This window comes from Elgaria multicarinata, chromosome 17, assembly GCF_023053635.1.
Source record: "Elgaria multicarinata webbii isolate HBS135686 ecotype San Diego chromosome 17, rElgMul1.1.pri, whole genome shotgun sequence".
Taxonomy (NCBI): domain Eukaryota; kingdom Metazoa; phylum Chordata; class Lepidosauria; order Squamata; family Anguidae; genus Elgaria; species Elgaria multicarinata.
The window spans coordinates 7027025-7054912 of record NC_086187.1 but is presented as its reverse complement, the minus strand read 5'-3'; the positions used below and the strand labels follow the sequence as shown (position 1 = coordinate 7054912).

Here is a 27888-nt window from a genome sequence, read left to right as displayed (position 1 = left end):
CTTCTGCAAGACCTACGAACAGAACGAATGGATAATCCACTTAGCCGGAAAGCTTTTGGCCAACGAGAGGGCCATTTTGTCTCTCATCGCCTCCAACCCGTTTGAGGGCAAGGCGCCGCCCAGGTAAGCCCAACTCAAGGGGAGACCAGCGTGCACTTAGAATTCTTTGTGGGGAGCGCCCACGGCGCAAGCTCCTTATCCTGAGCAAGTTATGTGCACGAAGAGAAGGTGAGAGTGCAGAGCGGGTGTTAGAGCGCTAGGCTGAGACTGAGGGCGTTACTAGACGAGGCTCTAGCGCGCGTTACCTTCCGCAGTCACGTCGAGGCTTCCAGATGACGTTCACGAGGATCCGCCGTTATCCTGCGGTGAAGCCTCTTTCTCCCGACTTTAAAAAAGTGAGTTTTAGGGCGTCTTTTCCTGCTGTCCCGCGGTAATTCGGAGTACGTGTGGGAGGATGTGAGGTCACTGCGGTCCGCACTGGGCAGGAAAAGGCGTGCTAAGGGGGAGTGGTCAGCGGCTTCGGTCAAGCCGCCTCCGCCATTTGCGCGCAGTCTGCCAGCTGGGGCAGCGCGGCGGAGCGGCTTTTTTTTTTTACTCCCCCAGTGACAGTTTGCGCAGGAACGGAGGACCGGAAAAGTGGCTGGTGACTCCTTGCGGTGGGCAGCTACCGTGGCCGCATAATGGCGGTGCTGTACGCTGCCTGTTAGTGTGGGTACCAGGCTGGCAGAGAGCAGAGCTGTTTGTGGGCTGCTGCCATGGCTACGGCCAGATGTGGGTTGGCTCCTTGGGATGGGGCAGAGGGCACAGAGGCGGTCATCGCTGCCGACACCTCAGAGGCATGATGGGAGATGTAGGCACAGAGTGGCCATGCAGACGATTGACCTCGGGTCATATGACACCCGCCACGACCCCCATCAGGAAGTGAGCGCATCAATGTTGACCCTCAACAGCACCAGCAGCACTTCAGCTGGCACTGGCACTGCCGCTGCTGCCGCCGCCAGGGCCGGCGGCGGCATCGCTGACGGCTGCGCAAGTTTGCGGTCTTTCGGACGTGCGCAAACCGTGCAGCGAGCGAAAAAAAAAGCCGCGGCAATCAGGCCGGTGTGACTGCGCAACCGTGCTCGCGGCGGCAGCAGCACAACCGGCGCAAACTTCCGCCACAAATCGAAGGCAGGTGTGGATCATGAGGCGTCACGGCTGAACGGGAAAATCCGCTTTCACCGCTCCTCAACGACGGAACACCCGGTAGGTCTAGCAACGGCCTGAGTCAACCTGGGTTCAAATCCCAAATGATGACTTTTTCTAGGACCAGTCATCCTCCCTCAGCCTAACCTATCTCACAGGGTTGTTGTGAGGGTGAAACGTGTAGAGGGGAACCATGTATGTTGCCTTGCGCTTCTTGTAGAAAAGTCAGGATATAATTGGAATAACTAAGAAGCTGGAATAGTCTGAGCTGATCAGGGCTGAATTTTGCACAAATTACGGCTGCAATTTGCACCGATTAATGCAAACGTCGGACATAATTTGCGCAGCTTTCTACACACACAAACCCTGCGGCTCAGCCCGCAAACGCAAACTGAGCCTGGCACGCTGCCAGGCACGATGTTTGTCATTGGGGAATCTAGTCCTTTTTGTCAACTCCCAAAAGGACTAGATTCCCCAGGAACGGACATCCCTACGTGGGCATGGAGTGCCAGGCTAGACGTGCAGTGCGGAGAAGTGCAGTGCGGAGCGGGGGGACACAGGCAAGTAGTGTGGGAGCGGTACATATTCCACCCTATCCACTACCTGAAACAAGAGTTTCGGTGACAGACTGCATATTCTGTGAACTGCATAGCATGTAGCTGAGCATTGCCTTGATTTTTACTCCACAGTGAGTGCACGCGGGCCCAATTTGAATTTGAACCACCGCACACCACCCATCACCATTTACTTTCTGAACACACACACACACTCACCCCCCATGCATGGGTCAATAAAAAGAAAAAAAGGACACTCAATGGACACTAGAGCAGGGGTGGGTCTTCAGATGTTTTAGCCTAGAAGTTCCACCAGCATAGCCAATGGTGGGGATCATGGGAGTTGTAGGCCAAAACATCTGGAGGGCCACAAGTTGTCCACCCTTGCTATAGAGTCTTTCTTCCACAATGGTCCAGGGTCAGGAGAAATGCTCCTGTGAGGAAAGATTACCATGTTTGGGGCTTTTTAGCTTAAAAATGGCAGGTAAGGAGTACATGATAGGGGTATATAAAGAGCCAGTGTGGCGTAGTGGCTAAAGTGTTGGACTGGGAGTTGGGAGATCCGGTTTCTAGTCCCCACTTCGCCATGGAAACCCACTGGGCGACTTTGGGCCAGTCCCAGACTCTCAGCCCAACGCACCTCACAGGGTTGTTGTTGTGAAGATAAAATGGAGAGGAGGAGGAGGAGGATTATGAAGGCCACCTTGGGTTCCTTGGAGGAAAAAAAGCAGGGTACAAATGTAATAAATAAATAAATAGTATAATATAAAACAATGCCTGGCGGGTAGGGATGGTACAAGCGCCTGACTGAGTCCAGAAGTCCAGTGGAATCCCCTGAGCCTGGCCTCCAAGACCTGCTCAGAGAACCACACGAGCCACTAGCCTTTACCGGACCATCTGCAAGCGCCTGGCAGCCATCCATTCCTTCAGCGAGTCGCCGTTTGCATAGAAGTTACAACTTGTGTTTTTCGGTAAATCAGATGTTGTGCAAATGGTGGCTGTAGAGCAGCCATTTATGCTACGTTACAGGTGTAAATGGCTGCTGTAGCCGCCATTTGCGTAAGAATCGATTTAAAGCAGCCTTCCTCAACCTGGGGCGCTCCAGATGTGTTGGACTGCATCTCCCAGAATGCCCCAGCCAGCTGGCTGGGGCATTCTGGAAGTTGTAGTCCAACACATCCGGAGCGCCCCAGGTTGAGGAAGGCTGATTTAAAGAAAACAAGAGTCACCATTTTTATGCAAATAGCAACTCGCTGAAGGGACGGACAGCTGTCAGACACTCGTCAACAGGTCTGATAAGATTTGGGGGCTCGCGAGCAGGTCCGGGGTGGGGGAGTGAGGGGGGACAGCGGCTTGCTAAACATCCAGAGAAACCGGACGTTTGTGCACCCTTTCAAAAAGAGGTGCAAAACGTCACTGAAAAGGCAAGGGGGGCATTTTGCCAGGGCTGAAAAGGTTCACAAAATATCTCTCCCCAATCCATTTGGTTCAGCATTACCATATAGTTTATTTTGTGGGTGGAAATTCTCCTCCTCCAATAGTTAATTTCCAAGTGAATTAATGCCTTCGAAATGAAATGTTTGAGAGCAAAGAAGGCAAGGGTTTTGTTTGGCATATACACACACACAAATATATATTAAATTCGGTTGGGGTTTTTGTTGTTGCTGCAAGTGTGATAACTGTGAAATGAAAAGCAGGTGATCGGATTTTTTAATTTTAATTTTTTTTAAAAAAATGAGGCCCATTGTAGAGTCAGGAGCAACCTAATTGAGTGTGAAACTTGACTTCAAGCAAAGTGAGGCTTGCGAAATGTCCTCACACAAAATATTAGGGCCTGGCTGATGATTCGTAATGCATTTAGTCACCATAAATCTTAAACACTGGAGGTTTCAGCTGAGAGAATTAATAAGTGATTTTGCCTGGCTGTTGCAGAAGGCAGCTGCAGCCACAAAAGTATGGTTTTGCTTAAGTGAGAAAAGACAATTAGATTTCAATTAGAAAAGATATCAATACTGATCCCACCACCACCACACCCAGTGGGAAATTATTCCCCCACATAAAAGTCTGAAAAGCCACAGCAGGGCACACTTTCTGCCCCAGTCCTAAATTCTCTCGCTTAGAAGTATGTCCCAAAGACATCGTAAGAAGGGTGCCACCTAGCGATACTGTTTCCCAGGTATGTCCGACACCCATTTTGCGTGGGCATGTTTAGAACTGGAGGGAGCGTGGCTCAGGGTTCCAGCTCCTGCTTTGCAAGCAACACCCCCCCCCCCGATTTAATCTCCAGTTCAAAGGGTAAGAAGTGAAGGAGAAGACCACGGAGAACCACTGCCAGTTGGAGAACACGAAATTGGGACAGATGTCTAAATAATCTGACATGGTGTAAGGCCACTTCTGAGGTCCCACTGTTCATATATGGCCAGAAGCCATGTGGTTGCAGCCACTAACTCCATGATTGCTCCCTTGTCAAGCTGAGGACCATGTATCCCTTTCTGTTCATATGGTCAGGGCAGGTTTCGTACCTACGCACCTTTATTTATTTATTTTATCTACTTACAAAATTTATAAACCGCTTTACATTTTAAAAAAAAAGTTTCCAAGAGGTGAACATGAAGGGGAGAACTTTTCAGAATGCAAAAGAACAGAAATATTTAAAATCCTGGCTGGTCATTCAGGGAAAGCTGGTCTACCTAAAAATGCCAGAAACAAAGCAATGTTGGCACCAGCCTGACATCAACTGGCAGGGAATTCCGCAGAGAGGGAGCTGGTATCGTCAAAGGTCTACTCTGAGTGGACTCTAAAAGTCCCTCAGGTCCAAGTGGAACCGCCAAGAGCAGCTCATGCAATGGCTACAGTGACCGGAGAGTTTGATAAGGGAAAAGGTGGAAATAATAATTAATGGGTTGGACGATACCAGCATGATCCATAGCAACCACGTGGGCAGCATGTAGACATATGATTTAGAGTCCCATGGGATCAACCCTGCTACAATAAAGCCACTCCTTTGTAGGGAGACATAATAAATTGGTTTCAGTTCATTTTTGGACCAGACGTTGCCCAAGTTTGCATCTCCTGGAACCAAACGCAGACCCGAATCTGACCTGCAGTCCGAAGCCATCCATTTTTGAGCTTGCACTGCAATTCATGGAACGAAAAAAGTGTTATCAATGCATGCATTTTTAAAATGTGCATTAAAATGCGTACTTTTGAAAAATGCACACAAACATACTTTAATCAACGGGAGAACATCTAAGGAAATACACAATAATAAAAAGCGAAGCTCAATCTGATGTGGACGCAAGGTGGAATTGAGAACCTCAACATTCCTGCATTTTGTTGATTTGCACATGGTTACTCTGCGAATTTCTAAAGGTTTCACAATTGTACAATTTGATACCTCTTGCCAATGACAGTTTCATGTCCAAAAGCATGCACCACTTCAGTCTCAGCAGAACACCATTGCATGGCCCACATTCAGGCTTCCTAGGGACCCCCCCAAATTACCATCTCAGTAAGAACCCAAATAATTTAAAAGTAGGATAACCCTTTCGCTGCCTGGCCAAGCTCTTAATTCCGCCGGTTGTGTGGTTGTGTGCTCGTGGTTTCCCTCCAAAACCCTCTCATCTGTTCGAGGGAGACAGCTGCAGCCTCTGCAACGAATTACAGCTGTCTGGAAGATTTAGACCTGGGCCGTAACAGTTTAAATACTGCTGCTAATTTTTAACACTTCCACAGTTGGGAGATGTCATCATGGGCTGAAGGCCGGCAGCATCTCGGCAGCACAGCTGCTCCCGGGCATGAGAAGGAAATCGCCGGACGCTGATGTCAAAACAAACGAGTCTTAGGGTTTGGCAGGAGAACCACTGTGGGACATCTCCAGTTGACGCATTCTGATTGAAAGGGTTTTAGGCACGGCAGGAACACCGGAGTGTTTGCAAGGGGAGAGAGGCCAACCCAGAATGCAGATCCGTGAAGGTTGGTATCCTACCCTCCCTCCACGGAGCTCTGTGGCTTTGTTTTCTTTCCACTTTATCCTCACATCAATCTTGTAAGGTAGCCCAAGCTGAGAAAAAGAAATTGGTAAGCCAGTGAGCTAGAGGAATCCATTTTGGAGGTGGAGCTCAGCGCGTTTTCGCCAGCTTGGCTCCCCAGATGCCTGCACGCGGATCCCTGACTGGCTCAACTCGGCACGCACTGCGTCAGGCAAGCTTGCGGGTCCTGCTTGTTTTATTGTTGCAGAACATAATTTCCACAATTTCATGGTTGGGAACATTTACAGAAATTGCAATTAGCACAAGACGCGTCCATAAATATTGCAATTTATGCAAAATTGCAGGCAAGCTCTCGCCGGGTTCATCCGGCAGCTCAGCATACACACGCCGAGATCAGGCAACTGGCAGGAGTCTGGCAAGCAGAGCACAAACAGGACATGGGAGTTCACCCATCCCTATAGTGCTCCATTCACGTCTTTATCCTTGAGTCAATGGGGCCTTTAAGGCGGCCATTGTCCTGGGGGGGGGAGTGCGCAAATTACGGGAGACATGGGCGGCTCTCAGGGTAAGCAGGCAGCTGTGGGGTGCATGCAGAATGCGCAGTGACTCCTCCAGGGCCTAGAGTATCCTAAATCATGGTGGGATGTGGGTGATCGCTACAGCAGCAATGGCGAGGCCAAGTGGGCCTGCCGTTCCTGGGCCAGTGTAGGTCCAGCCTTCCTAGGCAGTGCATGCTGGGAGTTATAGGCTATCCTAGGGCTGTGAATTGAAATGGTGGTTCTGTCATAAAATGGCCGCTGTGATTCAGATTTCTGAATCCGAGGCCCGAGACTTGTACAGCCCTTGTTTGAATCCCTGTGTATTCAACCATATCAGTGCAGAATTAGGGCTGCAAAATCTTTTTTCTGACCAACTCCTCATCTTCAACAACCATGTACAACATGGTCCTCTCCATGTTGGGAATAGCTGTATCTTGAATTTGGAGATGGATGAGGAGTTCAGGTCAATAATAATAATAATAATAATAATAATAATAATGATAATAATTTCTTACCCGCCTCTGGATTGAGGCAGGAAACAACATTAAATACAATATAATACATAAAACTGGTTAAAAGAGCATATAAAACCAATACAATATTAAAATAACAATCACAACATCTTGAAATTCTTAGGTTTAAAATTCATCTGGGTAGGCCTGCCAGAAGAGACTAGTCTTTATGGCTGTCTTAAACTCAGAGAGAGTGTTAAGCTGACGAATCTCCTCTGGCCGGCCATTCCACAGTCTGGGGGTGGCGGAAGAGCAGGTCCTCTGAGTAACGGTTGTCAGCCCAGTTGTGGTTGGGCGGAGTAAATCTTTCCCAAAGGACCTGAGTGTGTGGGGCGGATTGTATGGGAGAAGGTAACCTGGACCCAAACCATGTAGGGCTTTAAAGGTAATAAACAACACTTTATACTTCGCCCGGAAACTAATTGGCAGCCAGTGTAGTGATTTTAAAGTTTGTGTTATATGGTCGCCCTTGGGTGTACCGGTGACCAACCTGGCTGCCATATTTTGAACTAGTTGAAGTTTCCAGACTAGCGCATTGCAGAAGTTGAGCCTCAAAGTTACCAGTGTGTGCACGACCATTTTGTTAAGGATTTGGAAATTTCGTATGTAGAATAGAAAAAACCTCATAGTTCACAAAACTGAATGCAGGAAAAAGCAAAACTGAAAAATCCGTCCATCCCTATTTAGCTACTTGGCCAGATGGATCAATGACCTGTGTCAGTATAAGGCAGCTTGACATGCAGGTTAGATTCTTCTCTGAGCAACAAGAATGAAATCAAAACAATGACTAATCACTATTTATTTGTGTATTTCTTTCATTTCTATACTGCCTAACACAGCAATAAAAATACAGCATAAAATACAGCATAAAAAAATATATCCAAAATTTAGATGTCTAAAAAAACAGTTTCAATGAAATACTAGACCTGTTTAAGTGACCGGCATAAATGTCCCATCAGCATATGCCATCAAATGCCTGGGAGTAGAGTGCTGTCTTGACCTGGCCCTGAAAGGATGGCAGTCTTGGCACTAGGCCGGCCTCCACATTTGCGGGGCCACCACTGAGAAGGTCCATCGGAGGAGGCACATGGGGTGGGGGGCAAGGGTGGATCGTAGTTTCCAGGTGTATTTTCCAGGTTGAGTGAGGCGGCCTGCCATAATTGCTAGGGATGTGCTCCGCTTCTAATCGGACCGGAGAAGCAGTAGCGGAGCGGGGGGCTTCGCCTGCCCTTAAGGCGGAGGCGAAGAGGATTGGGGGGCCGGCGGAGCGTGGCGAAGAGGATCGAGGTGAAGGCGGATCCTTCGCCTCGATCCGGAGCTCCGCCGGAAAGGTAAGTGGGGTTTACCGGGCCCTGCCGCTGTCGCCCATGCTGCGACGGCAGCAGGGCCCGGTAACGCCCCCCACCCTCCTCTCCCTTACCTGCCTCCGTCCGCGGTCCGTCAGCGTCTCCAATTGAGCCCGTGGTTCCAGCAGGAAGTCTGGGCCGCACTTGCGGCCCAGACTTCCTGGTGGAACCACGGGCTCAATTGAAGATGGCAACGGACGGAGGCAGGTAAGGCCCCCCTCCTCCTTACCGGGCTCTGCCGCCGTCGCCGCATGGGCAGCGATGGCGGCAGGGCCCGGTAACCCCCCCTATGGGGGGGACCGGAGCTCCGATCCGGATCCGGAGCTCCGAGCGGAGCGGAGTGGGCACAGGCGGAGTGGGGGCGGGGCGGAGCGGGCCGATCCGAAAATGGCGGATCTTAAAGTGAAGCGGAGTGGGGAGTCCATGCACACCCCTAATAATTGCTAACTAGTCCCTTGCCTCCCTTCTGACACTGATCACTGGTGGAATCACTTGGATTTAAGCTGAAATCACCAAGCCCACCCTAAACCAGACTGAATTGGAAAGCGCACCGTCAAGGCCGTTAATAATCGGCAGACCTCCATAAAGGCTAGATCCAGTACCAGGCCAGTTAAGGCTACTCTTGAAGAGAGGTGTGTTTTGTATTTGAGGTTGTGGGGCTGCTATACAATGTCTTGTACAGTAGCCCACTGAGCAAACTGGGCCTGTGTAAACATCAGTATGCATTGATGCTTTAATTCAGCCTTCCTCAGCCTGACACCTTCCAGATGTGTCAGAGCACAACTCCCATCATCCCCACCATTAGAGATGCCAGCTGGAAACGATGGGCAGTGTAGTCTTAATATCTGTACAGTGTTCAGTTCGGGAAGGCTGCTGATTTGAAACAGGTTTTCTGCTCCCAAAATGTTAGCCCTGTGGGAGTCACACTTCAGTCCCTGTTTTTTTTAAAAGGGGACAGAAGAAGAGCCCCCCTTCTTCTAAAGGTAATGAAAGAAGCAGCTGCATGACGGCAGGTTGTTGGGATGGAATATAGATTTGTCAGGGAGAGCAAAACGGAGACTCCATCAGCAGTGCCGAGATGGGATCTGGTGAAGGGTGACGGTGAATGCCTCTCGTTACAATGGGCGACGTGTATGTGGAGGGAGAGCTTGTGTTCTCCAGGGACCGGGGAGGGGGGGAGGAATTGCAAACACATTTTCCTGCCCCCCCTCACATGTCCCTGTCAATGGCCGGGGGTGGGGGCGGGTTGCTGAGCCATCAGTCCTTAGGTGAATGCAAGTTCATTCCCAGGGACAAGGAGAAATCCAAAACACATTCAAATGATTTCAGATTTCTATGAACCCATGGACCTTGCAGGAGACCAGCATCTTCCAAGTTGACTCGCAGGCCATTTTTTTACTTTCCGAATCATGCACAAATTTAATCGAATGAAAATACGAAAGTTGCTGGAAAGTACGCAAATGCATATGCCTTTTTAAAAGCACAGAAACAGATACGATGTTGTATACATCACTGATCTCTCTTCAGCCTCCGCCGTGTCACACTCTTCTTTTGTGCGCTCTGCTCGTTGACCTAAGAAAAACACACAAAAATGTTACGTGACGGCGAAAGTCACATAAATCGCCGCTGACTTTTTGTGTCCTTTTCCAAAGGGGAAATAAAATCTGATTCCGCCCATGAGCGGATGACGGACTGAAAGTCATGTGACAATCCACAAGATACAGACGGGATGGATCCAGCCAAATCTGTACATCCCTGGGAGCTGTGCTTCCTTCTTCCCCATGGGAGTAAATGGCAGGCATATGGAGGAAGGTCAGTGCTTAAGGGCACCCTTGGGTGGGTGGGTGGGTGGAGGGTACATCTGTCCTTTTCCATGGGGTCAAGGTCTGGTTTTGCGTCCTGGATTGCAGCCTGTGTGCTTTGCCCCAGTGTGGTGTAGTGGCGAAGGTGTTGGACTGGGAGTCGGGAGATCCGGGTTCTAGTCCCTACTCGGCCATGGAAACCCACTGGGTGACTTTGGGCCAGTCACAGACTCTCAGCCCAACCTACCTCACAGGGTTGTTGTTGTGAGGTTAAAATGGAGAGGAGGAGGAGGATTATTGGGTTCCTTGCAGGAAAAAAGGCGGGATATAAATATAATAAATAAATAATAAATAAATTCAGGGGCAGCTACTGAGAACGGAGTCCACCCTGATCTATGCCGACCCATCCTCTCACCTCATTGTCCCACCCTCGGATCCTTCTCCTTGATGCAAAGCCCGACAGAGGGTAATGGAGTCTCCTAGGTGGTTGGCAAAGGCAGAGCCTGTTCAAAGCTGGCTCGTAGAAATATTATTATTATTATTATTTATTTATTTATATAGCACCATCAATGTACATGGTGCTGTACAGAGTAAAAATGTAGGTGTTGCAAGCATTTTGACCCAAAGAAGGGTTTATTTATACAACGCCCGACGTGTTTCAGCCTGTGTCCTTTCAAAGGCTCTTGTTGTCCAAAGGCTCTTTAGAGAAGCTGATTGTGTTGTCCCATTCCATGGTTCCAAAACAGAGATGAAAAACCAAAACGAAAAGGACAGAGGCCAAAACATGAGCGGAGCTCAGCCAGAAGAGGGCCGCTTCTTGCCCACAGCTCACCCCATGATCGTGGGAAACCCGGTGCTAAATCATTTGTCGACAACCTAATTCATATGTAGCAGAGCAGCTCCCTCACTGCAGCCTATTGAAAGTCCGTCCTCAACATAAATCTGTGAAGTTTATGTCCACCATGTCTTTGGCCTCCCTGGCACCCGGTCGCTTACCTTCTGATCTCCTTTGCCTGTCCGCTTCTTCCCAGCAGCGCACACCTGCCTTTCCCTTGGGGTCTGTTTGAAGTTTTGGTCCTTGAACCCGGCTCTCCTGGATCCCATTATCCCTCTGCCCCCAGCACCCATAATTTCTTCAGCTCTCTGCTTCATAACCAGCTGCCAACTCTTCCTCGAGAAATGTGCCTTTGGCTGTGCCCTGTGTTCTGCCTTCTATAGGTCCTCCTCCCAGCCACCTTTCTACCCCTCACAATCTTTGCCTGCCTAGAACTCCGGCCTATTCCCCTCTTTTTTATCCAAACACGCCCAGTGTCCTTGATCCCATCCCTGAAAGCTGCACGGATTTGTCAGTGTTCTATTGCTGAGCAGTTAGAATATTTGTGAGCATCCCGTGACACCCCAAGCAGCTCATCCAATGGCGAGTGAAGAACAGCACACTTTATTGGCGTTTGCAGGCGTAGCCTCTGAATTAAACTTTACTGTAGGAGGGTTCACTCACCATGAAGCTCAGCAATTCCGCGCACATCTGTAATGGCGCTCCTCGTTATTTTAGCCAGAGGGTCTCAACAACTACAGCTATATAAAGTCCCCGAGGGTCCAGGGCATGGGGGAGGGGGGAATCCAGCCGCTCCACCTTACTGCCCAACTCAATAGCAGGTTTTGTGTTTGAGTAGCGAAGCAAGGAAGTTCCAAATGAGCACTGATGTGACTCTGACATTTTTATATGGTGGGTTATTTTATTAACTTCTCCAGCGGACAACACAGGCTGTACAACCGCGGTGGCAGCTCTGGGCTGTTCAGCCTTTGCCTGTCATCATGTTTCCCGTTGGGGGGGGGGCAGGGGGGGAGCCTGAACCAAAACAGCGGCCCACAATGGTTTGCACAGCTTCCAAAACTGTTTCGCATGACTTGATGAATACTCCTCTCCGCACTCTTTCCTTGTTTTCCCCTCTCCCTCTAATTTCCCCCCTTTTCGATGCAGCCTTTTTCTTTTATCCTTTGAGGGACTTTAAGATACAAAACAGAAAAAGCAAAACCCAGTTGCGTTCCAAGCTTCGCCGACAGGCAGTTGGGCAAACTCCATAGCCGAGACTTAAGGGAAGTGCTGGCGTTGCTTCCGTCCAAGTCTCTAGTTTTTCCTGGTGTCCAGCCGGAATCTGGCTTTCTGTAACTTGAGCCTGTTATTCCGTGTCCTGCATTTTGGGAGGATCAAGAAGAGATCCTGGCCCTCCTCTGAATGACAATCTTTCAGATAGTTGAAGAGTGCTATCATGGCTCTCCCCAGTCTTCTCTAGGCTAAACATGCCCAGGTATTTTGTTACTGAATAGATCAATGCTAAGGCTGCAATCCCAAATTCACTTTGTAGAAAGTCAATCCCATTGAACATACTGCGGCTTACTTCTGAGTAAAGGTGGTGGCTGTGATTTGCAGCTGAATTTTGTGATGTCTGCGAAGTCACTTTGATGGTTCCGTTAAACTTTACGATATGTTTAATATATTCCATTTTACCCTCACCAACAACCCTGTGGAGTAGGTTAGGCTGAGAGAGAGTCACTCGTCCAAGGCCTGGCCCGTTGAACATGGTGTCAAGAACCTGGGTCTCCCTGGCCCAAATCGTGCACTCTGCTCATTACCTCCCAACCTGCCTTCAACTGATTGCAGCCCATCTTGAATGCTAATGGAGACAATGAAATTCTGACCCAAATAACTAGCTGCATTTTTTGAGAAAATGGAGAGGAGCATTGCACCTTTTGTGAATGGGGTCATGGGTTTGTATTCCACTTTGTTTCTCATCCAGATGTATTTTGTTCCTTCTAGGTGGGTCCGAGGAGAGCACTTCCGGTACAAGTTTAGCAGGCCAGGAGGGACACATGCCAGAGGTGGGAAATGGTGGATCCGGAAGAGGATTGGGCCCTATTTCCCCCCTGTCAACCTTGAGGGCTTGAGGAAGTTTTTTGAAGCCCGAAACTGGCCGCTGCCAACGCAGAACTAACAAGTGACGAAGAACTGTTGACTGCCTTGCCTTTGACAATCCTTTATTATTATTATTATTATTATTATAATTTTGATGTATTACAGTAAAATACACAAGGCAGCGTAAATATCTTTGCCTGTGGTTCTCTTCCTTGATCAGATTTTTAAGGTTTATTTATATATTCTACTTGGAGAGTTGAAAGGGAGTGTTGTGGACCAGAGTTTATCTACCTAAAAATGGCATGGGTGGAGGGTGGGGGGAGAAAGGCTCACACAGGGCTGTGTAAATTCTGTTCAACATGTATTTCAGCTTAAATGTGGCAGGGTTTCTAATCCTCATCAATACACAGATCAGATAGACAGTATGGATGAGGCCTGCTTAGAATTAGGGCTGTGCCTGGATTCACCTTGGAGGCTGTTTCAGAGCCTCAACTCAGGGTGCTTCAGGGCTTGGCCGAGGTTCGACCCTCCCAAAGCGATGTTCACACACACACACACACACACACACACACACACACACACAAGCAGGTCAGCCTTCGTGGGTTCCTGAGCATGCCCCCAGGAAAGCCAGGCACACCAACCAGGAGTCCATCAGACCATGTCGTGTGAACCATTCCTAACCACGATGGGTACGTAACCACTGTTCAAACATGCTCAGTCACCACTTGCTGCAAAAGGGTTATTGGCCTAACCATGGCTTAGTGTGTCGTCTGAACAGGCCCATCACGTGTCCCTTTCCTGCTTGGTTGTTTTCGTGTGGCCTCTGACAGAAACACTCCACCGCCCAGCAGCAGTAAGTAAAGTACACATTTACTTGCCAAACAGAAGAAAGTGCTGTACAAACACAGACGACTCAAATCCGATCCGACTAGAGTAAGAGAGAGTTGTGATATCATCATCACAGTTTACTGAAAGCAAGACAAGGGTTCATCCAACCAACTCAGTGCATGTACGGAAATCACGTTGTTTAGATAGAAACTGGGCATGCCCAGAAGCTCACCGTTAATCCTGTACTTAATAGTGAATCCATAAAATGCTGGTTCAAACCTGTTAAAAAGAAGAGCATCACGAATGGGCGAAGTTCAACCAGCAAGCCGACTTCAGCAGCATCACTGGTTGGGAGGGGACCACCGGCACTCCTGGCTGCCTGGCAAATGAGCCTGTATGTACCTGTCTGTTTGCCAAACTGTCTTAAGGGGCTGCCTTGATGGTGCTACATTGAGGTTGCGCTCCCCCTAAACCCTGCAGGCTCCCTCCTGCAGGGTTGCTCTTGCTATTCCCAATGACAAGGAAGCACAGGGATCCCTGTGGACATCTGGGTACTGGAGCTGCCACCCCCTCTCCGCCCTCTTCTTGGCTTCCAGTGACCAATCTCCCGTTGCCTTCTGCCAGGACCACCCGCCAGATCGGCCACCGAGTGAGGTCAGATGGTGGAAAAGCCACACTGACCTCACTCAGTCAGGAAATTCAGGGCTAAGTCCCCAACTTTCCAGCTGTAGTTCTTCGGTTCTTTGCCCCAGCGTGACTCCGAATTGGCGGCTGCATCATATAACTGACAAAGACAAGGTATAGACCGCCATCTTGTCTCATTCAGGCGCTATATTATCAGGCATACACTTACATACATCTAAAAAAAGAAATATGTGGCAAAGCTCAGAAAAGGGTTGCCTAAATTATCCTTTTGACTCCGCTGAATTGTTGCTCAGTCAATCCCCCTCTGCTGCCGGGCATCCCAACCGAAGATGGACGTTCTGAGTAAGGATTTTCTACCGAGTGTGAAAGGAAGGGCGTCTCAACCGCCAGTTTACGTCCTAAGCTCTGCGTTGCTTCCAACCATTGTTGATTGATCACTCTTAGGCGTGAAATGGATTAGAGGACAAGCGAGATCCTGTTTCCCTGTGCCCTGAAGCCGCCGCAGCAGTCCAGTCTGCGTGCCCTCACCTCCATTTCTTTGCTGCCGGTGCTACTGAGGATATTAAAAAAAAACATCGCAACAGGACTGGCTTCAGCGGTCTCCTACGGAGTTGTGCCTTCTTCATCCTCCTGATTGATTACCAAGAATATGGCAGGCTGGGTGGAGAGAGAGAATGAGAGAAGGGAGTTTTTAATAGGCAGCTGGAGACAACAAGTCTGACGCCAGCGTGGCCCAAGTTAAACAGGTCTTATTTTTGTTTTCCTCTTGGCTGGCTCAGCTTGCTCAGCTTCTCTTCCCCGTATGCTTTTACCTGGCTGTTTGTAACATTTCGGAGGCAGGATTTTTGCTTGGAGCCATCGCATTTCCAAGCTAGGAAATGCGTCTGTCTTCCGGAGCAGCCATCATGGGCCAGGCCTGGTAGGAGGTTGCGTCCCCTCCTCATGGCAAAATAAGCTCCAGGCTCACTGCTCGGACGATGTGGCCGGATTTTGACAGGGAATGTCCTGCTCGGTCTACAAACACCTTAAGGTGGCCAGAAGACCTCACTTCCAGAATCCCCAGGGGGCCAAGCCGTGTTAGCCTGCTGCAGCAAGAAACAACAAAGGGTCTTATGGCACCTTAAAGACTGAGAGATTTATTACAGTATCAACTTCTGTGGATTACAGCCCACTTCATCAATGCATTATGAGGTGTTATCCTGAGGGGCAGGAATACACACGCTGCGGGGAGAGGAGAGACGGATTGTAAACAGTGAGGGAAATGAAATGCAGAAAGTACAGGCAGCGACCATCACATTATTAACTGTTGCCGTTCACAAAGCTGTGTGTGTACTGTGGATAGTTCTGGTCGCCGCACCTAAGAAAGCATATTGTGGAGTTGGGAAAAGTGAAGAAAACAGCAACTAAAATGATCAGGGCTTGGAGCGACTCCCTCTGAGGAAAGCTTACATTGTCTGGGACTATTTAGCTTAGGGGGGAAAAGGGGGAGAGTAAGGGGGGCATGATAGATGTGTACAAAAGAATGAATGGTGTGGAGAAAGTGGATAGGGAGACATGGTTCTCCCTCTGTCCTAAAACTAGAACCCACTGCGGTCATCCCATAAAGATGAATGGCGGGAGATTCGGGATAGATAAAAAGGACTTCTTCACATAGCTAAACTATCTGCTACCTCCAGTATCAAGAGGCAGTATGCCTGTGTACACCAGTTGCTGGGGAACATGGGCAGGAGGGTGTTACTGCACTCATGTCTTGCTTGCAGCTTCCTGGTCAACAGCTGATTGGCCACTGTGGGAGCAAAATGCTGAACTATTATTATTATTTATTTATTTATTTATTTATTTATTTATATAGCACCATCAATGTACATGTACAATGTACCTTGGTCTGATCCAGCAGGGCTCCTCTGATGTTCTTAGTTGTTGCTGGATACTAGTCCTGGCACTGAGTAAGCCAATTAACACATGCAATTTGATTTTGAAACGCACACACACACACACACAGCTTTATCGCTATTTAATCCACAGGCAATAGAATTGTACAATCGTAAGCACACCCTAACCAAATGCCTGTAACTTAGGAAAGCATTCCATGTATCTGATGAAGTGGACTGTAATCCATGGCCAGCGAGATCACATTACGCCAGTCCTTTTACAACTTCATTGGCTGCCAGTCCAGGTCCGGGCCCGATTCAAAGTGCTGGTATTGACATTTAAAGCCCTAAACGATTTGGGGCCAGGTTATTTGAAGGAACGCCTCCTCCCATATGTACCTGCCTGGACCTTAAGATCATCTACAGGAGCCCTTCTCCGTGAGCCCCTGCCAAAGGAAGTGAGGCAGGTGGCTACTAGGAGGAGGGCCTTCTCCGCTGTGGCACCCCGGTTGTGGAATGAGCTCCCCAGAGAGGTCTACACTGTACTCCCCAGAGTACGCCTACACTGTACTCCTTTCGTCGCCAGCTGAGGACCTTTTTATTCTCTCAGTATTTTAACACTTAATTTTAACTTAAATTTAAATTTTACTGTTTTAACTCTGTATTTTAATCTTATATCAATTTTGCTGCGCGGTTTTATCCTGGTTGTGCTTTTTATACTGTATTTTATGTATTTGTGCTTTTAACCTGTTGGTTGTTTTATTATGGTTTTAATTTTTGTGAAACGCCCAGAGAGCTTCGGCTATTGGGCGGTATAAAAATGTAATAAATAAATAAATAAATATGAAATCTTTTATCATAATAACTTCCTTTGTCTTTCAGGGGCCCACAAGATTTCAAGAGACGTTCCTTATTTTTGAGGCTTAACTTGCAGTGCTAAATGTAGCAAGCAGCCTTGTGCATTTCTGTTATTTTGGAAGGTATTCCAATCAATTTTCAGGGCAAGCCTAAAGCACTGCAAGGCATACAAAGAAGTTCTATGTGTGCGCGCACCCAAAGAGGCTGTCAGCCAATTACAGATGTTCAGCTAATTAATCCTTTCCATTTTAACGGATTATTTTTAAACACATTTGCGTGTGGTCAAAACCTCAGTGCAGGCAATTTTTTGAGAAGTTGTAGGAGTTGACTTTCCTACTAACAAAGTACCCAAGAACTGATTCTGAGAAGACGAGTCCATACAAATTTGTCTTTTTCATGTCTATTGAAAAAAAATTGCTTCAAAAACAGTTAAACCAATTATACATAGGTGTCATCCATAAAAGAAATTGTCACTCACTTTGCACTTTGGGAGTGCGGAAAATAATAAACCATAATTTATTCCCGTTCTGGATCATTGTCAAGCCTGGTCAATGGGTGTGAGAGAACTAGCAGAGTGAGGGGTTCCAGGTGAGGATGTTATGGTGCCATCTCCTGACCTCATTCTCAGAATTTTACTGGGGGTGGGGGGAACTTTCTAGACTTCGTCATCATTCACTAGTAATCCTTCTGAGTTTTCCCAAACTTCTTCCATCTTTTTTCATTCCACGGGGAATCCATTAAGAAAGAAATGATAGAAGAGCTGCATGAGGCCTTGTGATGGCATTAGGATCCGTCTGTCTGGAAGCAGCCTTAATGTGCAGCATGAGGCCCAAAGGCTCTCAGGTTTCACAATGACCAATCTAGAATGGATCAGTGGACCACTTCATTCATTCATTACTTTGGTATACCACCTAATAGCCAAAGCTCTCTGGACAGTTCACAGCATGATAAAAATATATAATAGGGTGACCAACTGTCAGGATTTCCCCGGATTTGTCCTGGTTTTTGTTCTTTCTATGGTGTCAGGGGGGATTTTCTATAATTTTCAATTATGTCCTGGAATGACACACCTTCCTCTTTAAGGCTGCCATTAGCATGGCAGGAGGGAGTGACATGCTTTCTTGAGGCACATCATTCCCCCACCCCGAGCTCCAATTGAGGTCTTAAAGGGGAAAGTGGGTCATTCGTGGACATTATAGAAAAGGCCCCAATTGGAGTGGATGGTGGTGGTGCAGAATGAAATCCTTTCCCCTCCTCCACTCCAATCGGGTTCTTTAAGGTGGCGGGGGAATAACATACTTTCTGCAGGACTCAGAAAGCTGCTTCCCCACACACACACTAGGTGTCCTCTTTTTTGGTTTCCCAAATATGGTCACCCTAATATATAAGCCATCCCATCCTCCAAACCTCCCTTCAGATATTGATCGTAGTGTGCAGGTTGACCCCTTTGCTCACACCGAATAGACCAGCCTCCAGCCTCACCCTTCAAAGTCCCTTACTCTTCCAAGCAGGCCTCGAATTATCCTCTGGGACTGTTTCCACATTCACCCTTACAAGAAGGGCTGGTGGGGCCAGATTTCCTGTGGGCACTGCCGGCTGCTGACCCCCTAGTCTAGGCTCTGATCAAGATTCCCCACCCCATTCAGAATTCTAACAGTTCTCAGGACCCCATCAGTTTTGATAGGTGGCTTTAGTGGGATGTACTCCTCACAACTTTCAAAGGCATGGATATCACCATCATTAGCAATAATGCTAATAGCGACCTCCCTCGGCGTTATGACCTGGAGTGAGGAAAGCAACACAGCGTGTGTGTGTGTGTGTGTGTGTGGCACTGCTGAGGTCCTTTCCATTCGAAGACGCTCATCGCGACGGTTTCTGCAAAACAAATTAGCATCGTGAGTGAACTCCAGGTCCTGGAGGAAGGAGACGCACAGCTGCAAAGTGCTGTGTTTTGTCCTGTCTTCGGTTCCCACTGGGCCCAGGAGCAAAGAGGCTGGAGGAAGAACGAAAGAGGAGAAGGTCCAAGCGGGCCGTGTCTGGCAGAAAACCGGAAGCATTCCAGACGAACAGTGATCATACTCCAAACAGCAGAGGGAGGGCTGTAAAAACACCGGCTCTTCCTTTCCTCCCCTTTCGCTTGTAAACTCGTGGGGGTTTTCGTCTCTTCCCAAGCCCCCATCACTTTGTTGAAGGAAGTAGCCCCCTCCCCTGGCTGTGTGTCTGTGTGAGAAGCAGACAAGATATGCAGGGGACTGGACTGGGGGGGGGGGGCAGGGCGGGGACTGGCGAGCAGAGGAAAGGGACTGAATGAAAGAGAATAAGATGGATGTTGGAATGTCCCAATGTCTTTATGTTTACTTTGTCCATTGGTGAGCATGTCCCAGAGTGTTATCACAGTGTCTCCTGTTTCATCACAGCCCCAAGTGGGTGGATCCATGGGGGCCGCTGTGATCTAGTATGAAGGCCATCCGGAGTTCAACTGCAAGCTGGACCACAAGATTCCTTCTGGCGAAGAAGAAGAAGAAGAAGAAGAAGAAGAAGAAGAAGAAGAAGAGGAGGAGGAGGAGGAGGAGGAGGAGGAGGAGGAGGAGGAGGAGGGGAGGAGGAGGAGGAGGAGGAGGAGAAGAGGTGGAGGAGGAGGAGAAGAGGAGGAGAAGAAGAAGAAGAAGAAGAAGAAGAAGAAGAAGAAGAAGAAGAAGAAGAAGAAGAAGAAGAAGAAGAAGAAGAGGAGGAGGAAGAGGAGGAGGAGGAGAAGAAGAAGAAGAGGAGGAGGAGGAGGAGGAGGAGGAGGGGGGGGAGGAGGAGGAGGAGGAGGAGGAGGAGAAGAGGAGGAGGAGGAGGAGGAGGAGGAGGAGGATATAGACTGGGACTGTTTATTTTATCATTGTTTTAATTTAATTTGTCCTTTGTTATGTTTTTAATGTAGATTTTTGTTTTTAATCTGGATTTTATTGTTAGCCATCTTCAGCAGCAGAAAGGTGGGATGTATACTAAATAAATAAAGTTCTAGGAGTACGATCTAGGAACATTCACTGGGACTTTCTTCTGGGTAGATATGTATAGGATTGTTCTGCTAAATGAAAGGGGAGTGTCGTAATTCCATTCATGCTCAGTTACAAAGGTTTGAAAACTTCATTAAAATCATGGCAGGGCTTTTCCTGCTTTCTGCCTAGGCATCATGACCGCTAGCAACCACAATAAAAAGTGAAACATAACTGAAGTAACTGGTTTGTCTCTTATGGGATGGTGTTAAAATAACTATGCTCTTCCGTAAGGGAAGATCCCCAAAGTCCCAGTTGCTCACAACAGACTTTCCCCAGGGTATCACTTGGACTGTATATAATCTTGAAACCTGTAGAGAGAATGAATCTGAAGATGTCATCGCTCTCAAAATGCCAGAGCTTGGATTGAGCAGGGGGTTGGACTCAATGGCCTTATAGGCCCCTTCCAACTCTAGAATAATGATTCATGATTCTATGATTCATCAAATGAAACTGGACAATAGTTCAGGCAGAACCAATGGAAATCCCGTGTCCAGTTGCAATGTGTAATGAACCTGTGGGATTCATTTCCACAGGACGCTGTGGAAAGCTTACCTACATTAGTACTCAAAGAATTAGACCTTGTGTTTGGAATAGGAACTTTTCTGGTTGAAAACATGGTTCTGACTGATGACACCCCACCACCACTGGTAATGTTCTAAGGGTCACCCACCAGACCTGGCCAGCTCTGCCACTCAGAACACACCCACCCAGGGCAGAACTTTCAGAATCAGGATCAGTCCAGTCAGTGGAGGCTGGTGGCTCTGATCACAGTGGGGCAGTGCATCAGTGGTGGGTTTCAGTCAAAACCAGACAGAACTCTAAAGGAGCTCTCCAAGGCGCTTCCTTTAGACTTCTGACTGATCCAAAAGAGCAGCCATGTCAGTCTGTGGTATGAAAACAACAGAGTGTCTGTGGCACCTTAAAGACTAATGGGGTTTTATTAAGGCATGAACTTTCATGGGCTAAGACCCATTTCGTAGATGCAGCAATGGATAGAAACAAGGTGGAAATGTCGATTACAGGCAGATAAAAAGAAAACATTTCATTTCAACTTAAAGAGACATCCGCAATATTACAGTAAGCTACAAGCTAATGGATTAGCCATTAAGATGATCAGTTCAAGCCAAGTTCCAAGGTGTTAAATTTAACAATGAATGTCAACTCTGAAACCCGAAGCGGATTCACCCCTCCTACTGGCATCAGTGCCTCCAGCCTCTACTGACTCCCGTTATAAATGCATAAATTATCTGGGCGGGGGGGGGGAGAGAAATCCCCCTCTAGATACTTTGACCTGGCAGAGGGGTTAAGGGTTAGTTTAAGGAAATTCTGATTTATTCAAGGAACGTGTTCATTATAAACTGGTAAATTATTCTGGCCTTAAAAAGGATGGCTTTTATTCAGCTTATACGTTTCTGGCGCAAACAATCCATAGACCGTAAAATACAGACACTTGGGCTTGGTGACAGGACTAGAGAAGTTTATTTTGGTTTTTGAGGAAAGAACTGGTTTTCCACTCATTTCTTTGAAGCCCCACCTGGAAAATGTGGCATCCCTCCTAGAAGGGAACGAGCCACCGCTCCGTCTCTGCACTCTCAGGGGACGGGTCTTTCGGTAGCTTCCAGCCACGATCGCTTGGAGGAGCCCCTCCTCGTGCCGATCCAACCTGGCACTCGTGGCACCAGCTTCTTTCCGTGACACCCCTCCCCGTGGCCACTCCCTGCAAAATGAATTATGCGAATCGCGGGGAATGGCTCAGATTTGCACTATTTATACAGGGTCCCGTTTCTTTTCCCTTGGTGCTTGGAGCCAAGGGGCAGATGAAGCTTTGGCAGCTCTGCCACGTAGGCCACCCGGCGAAATGGCCACATGGGAGGTGATGTGGCACTGGGAGCCGGAGGCTTCAAGTGGCAGGCAGCAACTCCGGAGGCTTCCACAGCTACAGCCACAGCAAGAAAGAGGGTGAGGAGGCAGGAGCAGCACAATTGCAGGTTCCAGGGGATGAAGCCAGGCCAGCATTATTTATTTATTTATTTATTTATTTATTTATTACATTTTTATACCGCCCAATAGCCGAAGCTCTCTGGGTGGTTCGCATCGAGGGTAGGCATGGCTGGGCCCCTCCTATGGGGCCACATGCCAGCAGGGGCCCCCTGGACTTGCTCCTCCGCTTCGCCATTGCAACCTGCTTGTTCACCTGCCACTTGCTCTGGCCCAGACAATGGTGCTGGCGAGAAGGGGGAGCAGGGAATGGCATGGCCTGTTTCTCCCCGGCTCTCTGTCTGCCACAGAAGCAAGTCGTAGCGAGGAGGAGGAGGAGGAGCATGAGGTGACCATGGCGGTGAGAAGGGAGCCTCGCTGAGGGAGGGGACCGTGGAGGGTGTCCTTCCCAAAGGTCTTTAAAAACCTGGAAGGAAGCCCAAATTCTCAGAACAAAAGCGGGAGACACTATTTTTATTGTTGCATTTATATCGCTCCTTTCCCCCTGAAAGGAATCCAGGGCAGTATACATAATCCCCCTCCTCTCCACTTTATCCTCACAACAACAACCCTGTGAGGTGGGTTGGGCTGAGAGTCTGTGACTGGCCCAAAGTCACCCAGTCGGTTTCCATGGCTGAGTGGGGACAAGAACCTGGATCTCCCGACTCCCGTCCAACATTTTAGCCACTACACCACACTGGCTCTAAGTCTCACACTTAGCCACTACACAGCCCAAGATCCTGTTGCTGGATTCAGCGACACCACCTCAGCCATCTTCCCCAGCAGAGCTTGGATGAACAGAGGCAGCACTGATCTGAAGGGAGGGGCTGCTGTCCTCCCACCACGAAAGTGAAACCAGAGGCGAGAGCCCTGTGGATTGGCCTGAGGGGAGCTCCCCCCCCCCCCGCCCTCGTTGAAGCTGCAGGCTCAGAAGGCCCTGAGTGGCCCCAGCAGGCAGAGTACCAATTTGGTTCTTGTTACCCTCTAAGGCCTCTCCAATGCAGAGTGCACGTAACTTAGAATTTGAGTTACTTGGTACCAGATTTAATTTCATTTTTATTATTCTGTCTTTAAACACAGGAAGTGTAAGGTCCTGGTTATAGAGAACTGGTATGTGGGTGAGCCATGAGGCCCTTACTAGAATTATGGTGGAAAGGGTGGGTGGGGCTTAGAGAAATCCACAAGCCCCACCTCCTGATTCCAGCCAAATTAAAGACACACCCCTCCCTCAGTGGTCTTCTAATAACAGGATCCGTGGAAACAAGACCCCCTCGGGCCGCTATTTAATTTGAGCACTGCACTCGCCCCGCGTTGGTCATGAAGCTAAACAGCAACCGCGTTGACTTTCTTCACGTTGGCTTTCCAAAGACAGTCTCCTCCATAGTAGTGGTTGATTGAATGACACATCGCTGAGACTTTTTGTTCTGCGTCGGTCCTGAGTCAACGTTGACGCGAAATTTGCATTGCCTGCAAGCGATGTGCAGGGCTGTGCCTATATGGCTCCACTTTGCATCCTGATTTCCCAAAACCCCACGGCATCACTGATGCAAAGCAGCATAGAAATGTTTAAATGGCAGGACTAAGCGCAGACTATCCAGAGAGGAAAAATCGCAGCACCGTAGTCAGATGGTGGGAATGGGCACCGGCCGAAAACCACGAAATCCAATTTAAAGCATCCCTGTCAGATGGCCATCTAGTCTCTGATTGAATCTCTCCAGCGACGGAGAGCCCACCACCTTCCAAGGCAGTTGGCGCTGTTGCCTTACTGCTCAGACCACTAGGAAGTCTGTCCTGATGTTCAACTGGAATTTGCCTTTCTGTAACTTAAGCTTGTTATTTTGTGTCCGACAAAACAATGGGTTTAAGTTACTTTGTCTTGGATGATAGAGAACAGGTTGCAGCTCTCTTCCGGGTGACAATGCTTCAGGTACTTGAGAATCATAGAATCATAGATTAGCAGAGTTGGAAGGGGCCTACAAGGCCATCGAGTCCAACCCCCTGCTCAATGCAGGAATCCACCCTAAAGCATCCCTGACAGATGGTTGTCCAGCTGCCTCTTGAAGGCCTCTAGTGTGGGAGAGCCCACAACCCCCCTAGGTAACTGGTTCCCTTGTCGCACTGCTCTAACAGTCAGGAAGTTTTTCCTGATGTCCAGCCGGAATCTGGCTTCCTTTAACTTGAGCCCGTTATTCCGTGTCCTGCACTCTGGGAGGATCAAGAAGAGATCCTGGCCCTCCTCCGTGTGACAACCTTTTAAGTATTTGAAGAGTGCTCTCATGTCTCCCCTCAATCTTCTCTTCTCCAGGCTAAACATGCCCAGTTCTTTCAGTCTCTCCTCATAGGGCTTTGTTTCCAGACCCCTGATCATCCTGGTTGCCCTCCTCTGAACACGCTTCAGCTTGTCTGCATCCTTCTTGAAGTGTGGTACCCAGAACTGGATGCAATACTCTAGATGAGGCCTAACCAGGGCCGAATAGAGAGGAACCAGTGCCTCACATGATTTGGAAGCTATACTTCTATTAATGCAGCCCAAAATAGAATTTGCCTTTCTTACAGCCATATCGCAATGTTGGCTCATATTCAGCTTGTGATCTACAACAATTCCAAGATCTTTCTCGTTTGTAGTATTGCTGAGCCAAGTATCCCCCATCTTGTAACTGTGCCTTTGGTTTCTATTTCCTAAATGTAGAACTTGGCATTTATCCCTATTAAATTTCATTCTGTTGTTTTCAGCCCAGCACTCCAGCCTATCAAGATCACTTTGAAGTTTGTTTCTGTCTTCCAGGGTATTAGCTGTCCCACCCAATTTTGTGTTACCTGCAAATTTGATAAGCGTTCCCTGAAGTGCGATTCTATCCATCACTACCACCCAAGTCTCCTTTCCCCAAAGCTAAACATACCTAGTTCCTCAAAGGACTTAGTTGCAAGTCCCCTGTTCATCTTCGTTACCTTCTCTGAACTCAATTCCAATTTATCTGAGTCCTTTTTTAAAGTGTGATGTCCAAAATTCAAGGTGAGATCTGACAAGCACATAGCAGAGTAGAACTATTGCATCATGTGATTGAGAAACTATACTTCTATTTACCTGTTTTCATAGAATCATAGAATTGTAGAGTTGGAAGGGGGCTATAAGGCCATTGAATCCAACTCCCTACTCAATGCTTTTTGCAGCCATATCTCTATTGGGCGGTATAAAATGTAATAAATAAATAAATAAATAAATAAATAAATGCTGGCTCATGTTCAGCTTGTGCCTGACTACAGCTCCAAGATAACCTTTTCAATGGGTACCATTGTCAAGCCAGGTATCCCCCATCATATACCTGAGCATTTGTTTTCTCTTTCCTAAACAATGAATCTGTCTCTAAACTTTATTCTGTGATTTTGTTCCCAGTTTTCTAACCTATTAAGATCATTTAGAATTTGTTTCCTGTCTCCTAAGGTATTTGTTATCCCACCCAATGTTGTGCCATCTGCATATTTGATAAGCATTTCTCCCACTTCTTCCTCCAAGTCATTAATAAAAATGTTGAAGAGTCCAGGGCCCAAGATAATCAAACACTGCACCACCTCACTTGATACCTGCCTCCAGTTTGATGAAGAACCATCCTAATCTATCTTCTGCCCACTCCTGTTCTAGAGCAAACCTTTAAGTCAGGGTGGGGCACTGGCCAGGCATGTTAGGCCTATTGAACCACGTGAAGGGATTCAGGACAGATAAAAGGAAGGACTTCTTCACACAATGCATAGCTAAACTATGTAATTCCTATCATAAGATGTGGTAATGGCCACGAATTTGGATGGCTTTAAAAGGGGGTTGGATAAATTACTGGAGGCAAAGGCTGTCAATGGCAATGACTCCTGATGGCTAGGTGTTACCTCCTGTATCCGAGGCAGTAAGCCTGTGTGCACCAGTTGCTGGGGAACATGGGTGGGAGGGTGCTGTTGCACCATGTCCTGATTTGTTGGTCCCTGGCCAACAGCTGGTTGTGTGAACAGAGTGCTGGACTAGATGGACCCTTGATCTGATCCAGCATCAGGGCACTTCTGATGTTCTTATGTTCTTACCTGGGACATACACAGCATTCCCCTCTGGCTTCACATTCCAGGAGTACATTCCATAATGCTGGTCACATTTTCTTCCAAGGAAGCCTGTCCACCATTTCTAACTGAGGAACTCCCCCAAAACTTCCCAGGGCTCCTTGGGCCATGGTTTAGAATATGCTTTCTTAAGGCTGTGTTTCAAGTGAAATTTTACAGCAGATCACACTCTTAATACAACAAATAAAATAAAAATTACAATATATCTATTATTACATCTGGGCCTGGTATTACATACACACACACACACACGTAAATGCATGTTTATAACGTGTCCATTTTATATATGTTGATGATATATTTGCTGAGTGTAGCCATAAACATTTTCAATAGCTCTTGGAAAACATAGTCACTGGGAAAAAAAGCATTAAAGAATATGGATATATTACAATGCTTGAATATATTTCCCATATGGCCTTCCATTTTCCATGAAAATCCATCTGGGTTAGTCCATAACAGTTTCAAGAATTAGCCTAACTCAACAATCCCATCGTGAGATGTCAGCGTTTTCTAATACATGTTAACATTTATTAAGTGTTAGTCTGGTGCAAAGTCTCGCTGTATTTTCCCCTCCTCCTCCTCCACCTCGTTCCCTACAAGTCAAGTGGATCAATGAGGAAATGAAGGGGCTTGGGACTGGGTGACAACCAATGGCCAATCAGGCAGATGGAGTTCCCCATCTCTCAAGGGGCAGTAGGGTTGTCAGAGGAATCCCAAACGGATTAAAATGAGTTTGGATTTCGATGGATTTGACCTGTAGATTCCGTGTCGGACTGCCATCTTCTGAGTCCTGTGGATCCTGCAGACCTTTAGACCATTTTTTACTTTCCCCAAATGTATGCAGATTTATTCATTGGAAATTACGAAAGTTCACACGGATGCATACACCACAGAAACGTGAACAGCACTGTTATTTAAAAAAAATATGAAATATCTACAACATGAGAACGTAAGAAGAGCGTGCTTTGGAAATTCTAAAAAGCGCTATATATAAAAAGCAAAGTATTATGGCTAAGCCAAGGGCCTTGCAGAAAACATGGGATTTGAGGAGATATCGTCACAGAGGATCTGGCATGGAGTTTACCTGTTGCTCTCTTTCCTGTCTGTGGTGTAACAGCTTGAGCGTTGGGCTCATTCTGGGACAGCCTGGTTTCAAATTCCAGCGCAATCATAGGGTGAGTCACTATTTCTCAGCCTAGCCTACTTTACAGGGCTGTTGTGAAGCCTGCTGCTATTTTCCCTGGGTAATAGCAATCTAAACAAACAGAACGAAAAGAGCCGGTGTGTTGAAAGAAACAGCCGTTCCTCTTTAACAGAGGTGGATAACTTGTGCCCATCCAGATGTTTTGCCCTATGACTCCCGTGCTCCCTTACCATCGGCTATGCTGGCTAGAGATGATGGGAGTTGTAAGCCAAAACATCTGGAGAGCCACAAGTTCCCTGCTCCTGCTCTACAAGCCCCTGTATTGCACCCAAGCAACGCCTGTGTGTGTGAATCCACCCTGAGATCGCTCCGTAGGTGGACGAATTCTGCCCAACCCTCCCGTTCCTCTCCCGGGTGTGGCCAGTCTACTAATTGTCTCCGTTCTGAGCCTCTGTCTGAGCCTCTCCCAGGTAAGGCTCCCCCTGTTCCTTCGCCCCGCATGCGCCCGCTGGAATGGATGCTTATATATCCTTCACAAGGCATTACTTTTACGGCGTGAATATAAAGAGCACATGC

General features: G+C 47.9%; 1 protein-coding gene across 1 annotated transcript in view; it reads left to right on the top strand.

Moving 5' to 3' along the window:
* The window catches only part of LMF1 (lipase maturation factor 1), a 258971-nt gene extending 245940 nt beyond the window's left edge, over positions 1-13031 (top strand). The window contains exons 10-11 of the mRNA XM_063143557.1: positions 11-123; positions 12749-13031. Coding sequence (XP_062999627.1) covers positions 11-123; positions 12749-12923 — 288 coding nt within the window. The 3' untranslated portion in view covers positions 12924-13031. The remainder of the gene's footprint in view (positions 1-10; positions 124-12748) is intronic.
* Positions 13032-27888: the final 14857 nt, after the last annotated feature.